This window comes from Eurypyga helias, unplaced genomic scaffold, assembly GCF_000690775.1.
Source record: "Eurypyga helias isolate BGI_N326 unplaced genomic scaffold, ASM69077v1 scaffold38925, whole genome shotgun sequence".
In the NCBI taxonomy this organism is placed as follows: domain Eukaryota; kingdom Metazoa; phylum Chordata; class Aves; order Eurypygiformes; family Eurypygidae; genus Eurypyga; species Eurypyga helias.
In genome coordinates, this window is record NW_010254045.1 from 1 (window position 1) to 12,001 (window position 12,001).

Below are 12,001 nucleotides of genomic sequence, written 5' to 3' on the forward strand. Positions count from 1 at the left end.
GGAGTAAAAATTTGGAATATTTACAAGTACAGCTGCTGTGCTTCACAAGAAAGTGAACATCTGTCTCAGCAGCTTCTCCTAGCTAATACCCCACGGAATTTCATCTTTGTGAATATTCAGCTATACTATAACAGATCAGAGAGAGGCACTCATTCCACAGCATACTAACTACAACATTCATTGGCTTCAAGACCTGCTGGGGAATCAAAAACACTTCTCTCATCTTTGTCCTTTCAAGTTCCCCAACCAGAGACAGGCACAGACTTCACTACCTTGTGAATACAGACGGGAATATATTTCTCTGTCAGGAAAAAAAACACCCCAAAAAACCCAGCCTTACCAGAGAGACTACAAGGGGGGAAAAAAAAAAGGCAGGTTACTATGGTTACAAACAACAAGATTAATCTGGAATAGCTTAGAGGTAGCTAATTGTTGTTCCACTGAAGTACCAAATGGTACAGAACAATGTTGCTTCAGACTATTTTAGAAGATGTCATATTGTATTTAAGAACAGAACTTGAATATTGCTTAATTCTCTACGTACAGCTTCATCCAGAACCAGGAATCTAACTTGAGATAAATTAAGCTTTCCCGTTGAGACCAGGTCATCCAGTCTTCCAGGAGTTCCAACGACAATATCCACCTATGAAATACATAAAAGTAGGTATTGGTCCTGTATGTAAGTAGAGGCAATACCAGCTTTGTCTAAATTTAACATAATGGGACAATTATCAGTATGATGCCCTATTTTCTATTAATTATAACTTCACAGACTCCTATAGTCATTCAGGTTGGGGGGATCTCCTCAGGTCATTTGGTCTCTACTCCCACCGTCATGTGTAAATGAAGGACAACAACAAATTTTAATTGCTTTAGGAAGCTGCCCAGTAAAATTTTCAGTATCTTAAAGGATAAGATCCCACCACCTCTCTGGGCAACCTGCATTTCGGTTCTACGGCCACTTCATTAGCAGAATCTGCCTTAAGCAAGAAGCCTTCCCTTATTTTGCAAAGGCTTGTGCCCCTGCACCCTTCTCCCCTCCCCTGCTCCCAGACTGTCCAATTTTGTTATCTCAAGCCAACAAACAGATTTATTTTTAAAGGGGGATAAAATAAATCCAACTTGTCTCATTGTGACTACAGCAATAACAAGATTTTGTCAGATGGAAGGGTTCACTGTCATGGAATTAGCATTCACATGGAAGTCTAGCAGTCTTCCAAGTTCAAGCCTGCTTCACAGAAAATTTGTATTTTAGCAGCTAGAATCACTGTAAAACTTAACAGTGACACGGTCTCACTTCCAAAGCAAGTCTTAAATGAAAAAAAAAAAAGACTATGCTATCCCTACAGCACAACTGAGTTGATCATACATCCCATGCTGCTGAAGCTCTACTGGTTCCTTCTACATAGGACCAGTTTGTGTTGCAGGTTCACCCTAACACTTGCTTCATGTTTATGTGAATAAAACTGATCTGCAGAGCTTAATAGGAAAACTGTTTCTGTGTTGTTCATTAAGGACAAATAGCAAAAGTTACACTTTTATTTTAAAATTTCCATAAGTTCCTAGGCTTCAGCAGGATTTTACCAAGTTCTACAAGCATTTTGTATTGACAATAGCCATGGAAGTAAAGCAACAAATGCCAGACAAGTGCAACATGAGCTTACTATCAACTGCACCATTTCTTTTTATCAGGGTTACAGGAATTACAGGTAGTACCATTACGATTCTCTAGCTACATCATGAGTTATTCAGAACCCAAACTCTTAAATCATATGAAGGAAAAAACAACTTTACAAGCATTTTGTATTGACAATAGCCATGGAAGTAAAGCAACAAATGCCAGACAAGTGCAACATGAGCTTACTATCAACTGCACCATTTCTTTTTATCAGGGTTACAGGAATTACAGGTAGTACCATTACGATTCTCTAGCTACATCATGAGTTATTCAGAACCCAAACTCTTAAATCATATGAAGGAAAAAACAACTTACTCCTTGTTCCAGTATAGAGAGTTGATCTCTTGCAGCCACCCCACCAATAATCAACAGTTCCCTAAAATTACAACAACATATTTTGACATTTGCTAATTATTATATTCAGAAGATATAGTAAATATCTGGCTGAAGATTGATTGTTTTCATAGTAGTTGATGATTAACAGCTTTGAAATTTAAGAACAAAAGAATAGGAAAAACAATTTTAAAAACCTTTTCCCTTCATATGTAGTGTACTGTATTTTAATTCAAGAAGTGAAAGTTTTGTTACCGAGTTGTATTTGATTTTGATTACTTTATCACTGTTGTATTGAACACATTAACACCTTAACAAATTTCATCCTGAAGAAAATCTATCCTTGAAAATCTCAAACATAAGTTGGTTTAGTAAGCCACCTGTGTTCTTGAAAGCTCAAAATGCAACAGTGAACTAAATGAATCTTAACATTCTAACTTGCCTCTCCCCATTGTTACTCCCCTGCAATTCTAGTAAAAGCACTCTTGTAAATTAACTGCAGTTTAGAATATGGAGACACTTAGTTTAAGTTTTATAAGCACAGTCAAAAAAAGAAAAAAACTTCAGACCAAAACAGCTTGTAGATGAATTGCAACCCCATGCTAATCACTGCAACATTTGTCCTGAAAGCACACTAATGTAACCAGAGTGACCTCGTCTATCACTATTTGTTGGAGATGAAAAACAAAATCAGAGCAGGGGGAAGGTGAGGGCACAAGAAGATGCCAGAAAAGAAGTGCAGTGAGCAGATGCCTTTTTCTTGATTAAAAACATTAAAGTATCATACACTTTTTTGTATTATTTCTTCACCCTTTATCAAAAGGATTTGTCATTCCAGAAAGATGTCGTCCATAGATAAAACACATCAAAGAAACCTTAACTGGTCTGACTGTAGCTGAAAAGTCAAAAGGTCAGTTGGTAGCAGATATTACTGGGGCTATTATCAGTAGCACCACAGATTAAGGCCTGCTCAGTTACAAAGTGAAACATCTCCCATCCCCTTCCAAAGTCATATCCACGGACAATACCATGAACACAGCTGTAACAGAAGCACAGTTACCTTAATTTGGGATTATCGACATATTTTTTGAACTGCTTCACATTGTTCAAAGTTTGTTCTGCCAGTTCTCTTGATGGTTCTACAATCAATGCTTTTGGAGCATTTGGGAGGTTCTGTGTTTGAACCACTTGTGCACTCCCTAAGTGAAAAAAAATATGCCATTAAGACAAACTACATTCTTACCCTGTCATTTTTTACTGGAAACAAACTTCGATTTTCTACTAATAATATAAAACCTCATGATTCTAAATCCTCCATCAAAGGGTGATATTACTACGTACTCAGTTATGAATAGCCTCAGATTAATGTTCAGGCATTACAAGTACCTTGCCATGACAGTGGGTATGCTGGCCACGCAGCATAATTTTACTGCAGAACTTTTAACTCACACACTCAGTTGTTTAACTTGATACCATTGAGGAACTTAGCTGAACTTCTCTTTTTATGTGATGCATTTCTAAACTCAAAAATGTTGTATTTGTGGTTTAAGATGAAGAAAATTTGGAATATTTTAAAAAAGCACTAATATTGCTACCAGCAAGATCACTGGAAGGCCCTGAAGCAGGAATAAAGCAATTAAAGTGATCAAAAGATGCACTGTGACACAATCTGAACACAGACTTGAGAGAATTTAAAAAAAAAAAATCTAACTTACCTGAGTGTTGTGATTTTACAACACTACCATCAGGAGCCTTGCAAAGACCAATATAGCCATCTTTTGGTGGAAACTTGAAATCTTCTTCTCCAAAATTGAATTTCAATTCAGCATTCTAGATTTCAACAAAGTTGTGTCATACGGACAGATTCAACAAACCAGGTAAAAAGAGAAATAATTCCATAATTTCCCCATGAGAAACCAGCTAGACAAGGAGGAGGGGAAGGTGGTGTTTTCTCCCATCTTACCCATTCCCCAAATCATCTAATACCTCGCCAGACATTTTGTCTGTGGTTCTACCTCTTAAAACTCTTTCCACATCAAAATATTCCCACATTTACAGATACATGGAAACCTTTTTTTAAGCTTTTACATTCCATTCACTTACAATTTAAAAAACCAATTTTTTTTACTTGTACACTTCTCTGACCACCAAAACATTTTGCTAAAACCTTAGCAAAAACTGAGATCATCCTGGAGAGACTAACTCAAAGAAAACATACTGCTACACAACCATAATTTTATTGTTGAGAATAAGCAAAACAGGAATTTTGGTGCTTTCAAGTTACTTGCTTTTATCTGTTGCATGTTGCATCAATACAGGCAAGACAGCACTGGTATTAGGAATTAGTTTTCCATGGTATTCTACCCTTATATCCAAGTTGAAGTATTTAAATTTGAACATTTGCTATTTAGCTTGAATGGTACTCCAAGCTAACACTGAGGTGGCCACTCCAGTAGTGAAATACTAGCAGACCAAAGGAAACAGTGTACAAGCACAACTACAGCAACTGTAGGTGGTTATGCAAGTTTTACACATAAGTAGTTAGTTACCATAACAAGAACATTTTTCATGATCCTACACGTCTGTGATACTCCTAAGTTACCTTCAGCACGCAAGCTGCAAAAAGTGCTTGGTTCCTTATGTGCGGTGGGATTTCAAACGCAAGGCCAAGGTCCTTCCCTGAAAGCAGGGTTACATCAGTCAGACTCCACATGCGTGTGCGTGTTCTTCTCCCTGCCCTTCCCCCAGTACAAACAACCCAATAAAATTCCAAAGAAGAAAGTGAATAAAACTTACCATTTTTGGAAAATTTTATTTGTCCTTTATCTATGTCTAGATAACACCCAATTGTATCATGCATAGTGAATTCCTGTAACAAAAAGACCTTTGTGAAGCTAAGAGATTTTACAGTTTTTGCACTTCTCCCTACAAAATGCTAATTTGAGAGAACCAAGTTCAGTTTATTCTAATAATACCAGTGTAGATAGCATGCATATTTTTATTTGAATACAAATCTTCAGTAAACTGTCCAATTTATCTTGGCTATTTAAACATTTATTACTTCTTTAGATTTACTTTAAAACCAAACACTTTGATAAATTTAAGTCATTTACCTGGAAGCATTCTGCATTATGGAAAAGTGCATTGATCATGTCTTTATTAACCAATGTAAATCTAAGCTGAAAGCACCAAACATGGTAACAGAAACCTGTATTTTGACCATATAAAAAGACTAATTCTTGCAGGAGGTACTATATGCATGTTATATATACTTAAGAACTTCACTGACCACAAAAAACTTCAGTTTCTGCTGTATTATCCATATCTATACAATTATGCTTCAACACCTGAACTCGACTGGCACATTACATGAAAACCACCACAGATATTCCTGGTAGGCATTTTCAGAAGTGTATGTTAAGGGAACAGTTCTCATGGCAAGCCCAACTCAACAGCCAGAAATGCAACATGACTAACTACATCTTATCAGCATTTAATGTGTGATTTTTGACGTATTAGAGAGTTGTGTGTTTACTTCTACTAGCAAACAGGATACGATGCCCTCCCTTATACATTCACTGAGGTATACAGACAGGCTGGGGTTGTTCAAGCTAAGACTGAAATAAATCAAGAAATCCAAGAGATCAGTTAACTAACCTGTAACACAGAAAAGGTTTATCTTCTAAATAAGAGTCAGTATATTTTCAGTCTAGCCACAATCATAAGTCTCAAGCTGAACACTGTTTTTGTTAAATCTGTTAATATGCTTTTATCCAAAGAGTTCAATGTTTCATGGTACTTTTGCCCAGTGACCTCCCCTTAGAAGTTACCACTATTATGAATGTTGATCGTTACAGCACAGAAACCATACGCTAAACTTTTAATAATGTTTCTACCAGTAAGCAATTCAAGCTTACCTCACCATAGCTGTCAAATTGCTTGTTGTGAGATTTCTTACCAGTGCCGCCAAAGCCAAAGCCAAATTTATCAGTGCCTGAAGACAAGACATAGTATAGCTTTTTATCTTTTGGCTGACAGGTTACATTTTTTCCTCTTTGTATAAGCAACTGAAATCTCCAACACTACCATGTAAAAAAAACAAAACCCACACCCAGTGCTAACTAAAGACTTCTAGCTTTGATATATGCTAAACTGGTGTTTTTGTACCAGTACATTTATTGATTTTACTAGTCTCCAGTCATCTTCATTAAAAAATCTAAATAAGGGAAGAAGTCACAAGAGAAAAAAAACATTGCTACCACCTAAGCAGATTTCCTCTTACAGCAAGAGCAACCTTTATACAAAAAATTTTAAACTCCCCAATATTGCTATCCTGCCCAAGAAGGGACAGCAAGACTAAAACAGGATTACAGCCATTCCATGTGAATACAAAAACTGTCTATGGGACTTTTCTTCTGGAGGAAACTCACCCAAATCTAGTGAAGCCTGCATAGTTGACCAACCAACTCTGCACAAGCCTTGGTCATGACAGGAAACTTCATAGTAGTATTTTCCTTTAAAAGAGAAAGAAAGGACCTAAAACACCCAAATTTCAGTTTCATCAAGGTGGTTCAGTTCGGCTACTTCCAAGACCATGCAACATGTCTAACATTTACACCCCTGCTGAAAGTGTCATAAATCCCCTGTTGGGTTAGTGTGAAAAGGTTCCGTAGGTACCCATGTATGTAAGAGACAGATGACCAGAGCACAGCAGGCAAAAGAGAGGAAAAGTACATGCTGAGAGGTCGTGTGTGAAAGGCTCCAAAGGAATGATAAGCAGGAAAGACCAGTAGTTCTGTTGAATCCACAGGAACTGACATGCTCAGAACACTGGGAGGCTGCTGAATCAGTACAAGACCACCAGCGTGCACTAGCACCAACAACTGGTTACGTACCCCAAACCACATCCAACTGGCTGCTATGTACAGACTACAGGATTATCTGCAACACCTGATGACATGAGGCTGTTTGAGGGTCTTTCTGAACACCCACCCAGAACCACTGGAGTATCGGTATGATTGCTTCCGAGCACAGTCGGGGTTGGCCTCTCAACTGCTGCCTCAACATGTCACCATGAAATTTGTGCATGCAGGTGTGTGTGGAGTGTGTGAGGAAAGAACTGAAAGTACTGTGTGAGTAGCTATTTCATGTTACTGATACCTTAATAAAATGTATTCTAATGAATATTGTTTATGATTGTCTCCTCCAACTCAATCCGTATCAGAAAAAAGGTAATTTACAACACAAGTAGAGCAAAACAGAAGTCTTTGTCATTCCAAAGTCCCCAGCTAGCAGTAAACTGAGTAGTGGCACATTCGCTCAGATGGATAATAAGTTTTAAATGCACCATCTAGAGTAGCTATGGGTGATAAGCAGACATTTCAGTTCAAACTTCTAGAAGAGTCTCCAAAATACATAATTTTGTATCTACCTTTCAGCACACCTCTAGTTGCTCTGCATCCATGCCATTCTTTCACCTCTCTGCTTTGACAGCACAAACCATCTGATCCAATTGCTGAAAATTACAAGACAGTTTTGGTTAAAGAAATCACCTCTCTAACAGCTTTCAGAATAAGTTTTCATGTATACTTTCTTCTAGTTTACTCTTTTTTTCCACCAAGTGAACATTTAGAGCAGCATTAGGACAACTCACCAAAAGCTGATCCTCTGTCATACGGGTTCATTTGCCATTTATTGAGCACTAGATGTGAAAGACAGGAACAGAAGAGGCATTAAACCTAAAGGGTAGGTCTGGAAAACTCAAATTAGAAGACCACATTGGCTCTACAGTCTTCGGCTTAATTTTCTGGGGAGTCAGTTTTGTTCCAACGCAATTCAGACAAGGTCAAAATGAAGGCCTACAACTTGAATGGGGGGGGATATATACAACTTGAATATAGACTGCTCCAACCGGTCTATATCCTTCCGATCCTGAGGACTCCACAGCTGGATGCAGCACTCCAGGTGGGGTCTCACAAGAGCAGAGTACAGGGGCAGAATCCCCTCCCTCGACCTCCTGGCCACACTTCTCTGGATACAGCCCAGGATATGGTTGGCTTTCTGGGCTGCCAGCACACACTGCTGGCTCATGTTCAGCTTTTCATCCACCAGAACCCCCAAGTCCTTCTCCTCAGAGCTGCTCTCTATCCACTCTCCACCCAGCCTGTACTTGTGCTTGGAACTGACATGAATGAACAGTGTCCCAAACTTGAGGAGCATGACATATACCAACTTACCTGCCCCACCAGTTTTAATAGTTGCCTTCCCTTTCTTGCCTTCCATCTGATCCTTCAGAGTTTCATAAACAATCTGGATAACTGGAATACTAAAAGCCTAAAATGGAAAATTATTTTCATTACACAATTTATATGGGTATTTCCAAATACACAGTCAGCATAGTGTTCACCTGCAATACCTTGGGCTAGGAACACTTTAAAACATGCCTGCATGTAAGCTTGTAAAGATTAATAATGCTGCTTAAATACATATACAAACATATGCACAATCGCTCTGTATATATGTGCAGAAACACACACACACACCACTTCTTACCACTTAAAGACTTTTACTTTGTGCTAATTTGGATTTGATTACTTACACCAGTTTTTCCACTCCCCGTTTCAGCGGCCTATAGGAAGAAAAATTTAAGAGTTTAACCCTGGGTGCAACTATAAGGACTGTTCTACAGTTCTATTTTTGTAAATTAAGTTTACTTTTACTTCTGCATAATACAGAAAATCTTCAGGAGTAATGCTATTGCTTCACTCAAAGTGGATGCAACCACAGAAAACCTTTACAATAGAACTTAAAAAAAGTTCCCAGAACCCATCAAAAAAATTATCTATGTCTGTCTGGTTTCTAGAGGTGCTACAGAATTTTACAGGACACATTACTTGGGTTATGGAATCAAGAACAGAGACCAGCAAGAGACTTGATGAACAAGGCATACTAATCTGGTATCTTCAGTTATCGATACTGAAGCATTTGTTTAGGCAGCATAAGTCATGTTCCATGCAGATCTCTGTCAAGTATTTAGGACAAAAAGGAGAGTAGATGAAATCAGATACCTCTCATTAAAGTGATAGTGCCTGCAAAGTAGTCAAAAAATAAAGTGTGAAAAGGATGAATTCCACCTGCAAGAACAGCTGGAAACACACTAGGAACTGAAAGAGGTTTTTAGCTGAAGAATAAACTTACTATTGAAGGACGAGAGGAGGCCTAGTCTAACTACAGGCCCTTCTAGAGAGAAGGGAATTGACCACACAAACAACAATCCAAAGACAGGTTTTCAAGGAGTAGGGCTATCCTGCGTACATACCATAAGTACATCACCACCTCCCAGGATCAGTGGGATGGATTCTGCTTGGATGTCTGTAGGAAGGCTACAGGAAAGAACATATTAACACAAATCAACATTATCAGTAGAAAAAAGGATTTTTGTATATATAGAAACTCACAGAAACCATGGCCATCTGCAAGATCAGAACTAGCCTTTAAAAGTTACTCCTGGCTTGCTGCTAAGAAAGTGAAAATTCCATTGACAGGGAGAGCTTGGAACAGGAGATGTACCGTGACAGAAAGGGACTAGTGGATGGAGTCAGGGTGCAGCTGCTGACAAAAGCTCTACATCTCACATCACTACGTTAAACTATAAAAGAAACAGATTCATTATATATTCCATGTTTTCCCTTCTTCAGGCAAGTTTCACTTTTAAAGCCACTTGCTTAGCCCTCATTTGCAAGATTCCTATTCAAAACCAGGAAAAGTAAAAGATAACTAAATGTAAAGAGCATTTCCAGACAATCACAGACAACTAATAACATACATAGAACTACATACACCAAGACTGTCCATACTGATAACATTCTGAATGACAAGACAAAACAAGCTCCAAAATCTAGTATTTTATAGCCAAAGTAACCAAACCCAGGAAAAAGAACTTTTGTAGAAGACAGACACACAAGCATCAACTCTGAAAAACACCAATTCAGAGATGCAATGACAGTTAAAGGAGAACAGATACCTGCTTTGTCTCAGTGTGACAGCAGAGGTATTTTAAGAAGCATATCACAAATCGCTGAAAGACAAATTAGATTTTGCCAGGCCCAAACACATTCATACTTACAGCCAGTCCATCTCCTCTACTGCTTGAGCTATCTCAGGCATAACACCCATTTCTGTAAGACAAGGAAAATAAGGAACAAGTAGTGTTATTTACCTCAACAGAGCCTAAAAGATTTCCAAGTGTCAACACTTCCAACTACAGACAAAAATAATAAAGCATTAATTTTGGCAACAGCACGTGCAGCCTTCTCTACAGAACTGAAGTGATAGGTAAGAAACATCTTCACTTCCCCACATACAGTTTTGACAGTTGTCCCCACTGCCAGCAGAGTAAGCCAGGCATAGAGCAGGCACAGAGGCAGGTGCAGACATAGCTGCAGAACAAACACACTGGGAACCAAGTACCATTTCAAGGGCAAGGTCCTTATCTTTGCACATTTAAGGAAACTGCCTCTGCAAACAACAGGGAAGGCTTTGTCAATCACAGATATCCTGACTCTTTCTACAGTTGAGATGCAAACAGTTAAAAACCAACCAAGCAAAAAGCCTTTACCATGTAAGGACTCAAATTTGAGAAGCTTAAGGTTTTTTTCCACCAAACCTTGCCCTACACACTTACAGCACATATATTAACTAGACAGTGCTCTAACTTTTATACAGTTACAAATCCCATCCATCTTTGATAAGTTTCTTTCCTTAAATACCCCTTCTGGCAAACTCATATCAAGGTCTGACAGTCCTCAGACACAAGTTAAATATAGAGCCACACAACATTTGCATGCTGATAAAAAAATTCTGTTTAAAAAAAAGAAATCTGCAGGTATTCAATAAGTGCAAGAGGAAAGTGCATCTTAACTCACCCAAACAATGTTTTACTATCAAAATAACAATTTAGCTGCTGGTTATCTTTTCAGGGTTACCCTAAAACTCTTTCTTTAAGTATGCACCTTTCTAAAAGCAGCTTTTACATGCTAGATTTTACAGTGCCACATGCTGGGTTTCACATATACCACACACATGTACACACTTAAAAGAGCCGGGCTGACATATATGGATCTAGGCAGCCAAAAATTATTCTTCCACTTCTGATAATACAAATGCTATACAAAAATGTTTTATTTGTAAGATAATTTCAGAAAGCTTTAATATTTTCAAGTATTACCCTGTACTCCTACAAAATTAGGCAATCCACATAAAGTTTTTTTCCATAACAATAAAAATAGCTATTGATTGCTAATATATAGATGTATACAATTATACAGAAATCCCTAATTGTTTTTTCCATTTTTAGCATACCTCCATGTCACATAGTACATTATACAGTACAAGGGTTTAAGCAAACAGCACTATGACATTTTCCTCAACTACAACCAAATTAACCCTGCTGTCTAGCATCTAAACTCATCTCTACATCTATAGAAGCTTCAGCGTTTTCCCTCGTGGTTATGGAGTTAAAAGAAACAAATTAAAAACCTCGCATACATTAAAACTTTACAGTGCCTTAACGTCGATCGGTCGCCTATGGGTGCATATACGCATAGGGGTGTGGGGAGGAATACGGTGATATTTCCTCCTTCAACAGTAAGGTTTTAGATTACAGTTTACACACCTATTTCAAGGCCTAGCATAGAACATAGCCACTCCTATAAAACCCGTTATTATGCCCGGCAATACACAGAGGAGTTGTGAGGATGCTCGTGTCACGGAAACCAGTCAGCCCGAGGAATCTGACTTGCCAGCAGCGCCATGGGCCGGACACCGGCATACCACACATACACTAAAACCAGCAAATCCATTTTGACAACCGCTGCTGAAGGCCTGCAGAAGCCCGAGAGGCCGGGCAGAGCACCTACATCCCCACAGGACTCTCGACCCTAAGCCTCTACGCGGCGAGTCGGCGGCCTCGCGCCGAGGGCAGGCCCGAGG

The 12,001-nt window shown here is 38.6% G+C and overlaps 1 protein-coding gene across 1 annotated transcript; it reads right to left on the reverse strand.

The window, feature by feature from the left end:
* Positions 1-544: 544 nt before the first annotated feature.
* LOC104503056 (ATP-dependent RNA helicase DDX1) lies at positions 545-10,186 on the reverse strand (the record flags this gene model as incomplete). Its single annotated transcript, XM_010152872.1, has 14 exons — positions 10,137-10,186; positions 9,330-9,393; positions 8,610-8,639; positions 8,248-8,344; positions 7,665-7,712; positions 7,443-7,526; positions 6,442-6,525; positions 5,929-6,005; positions 4,808-4,880; positions 4,614-4,690; positions 3,723-3,841; positions 3,072-3,206; positions 1,994-2,054; positions 545-643 (listed from the first exon to the last, which is right to left on the reverse strand). Coding segments are annotated over exons 1-14 (1,098 nt in total), but the record flags the coding sequence as incomplete, so codon positions are not given.
* Positions 10,187-12,001: the final 1,815 nt, after the last annotated feature.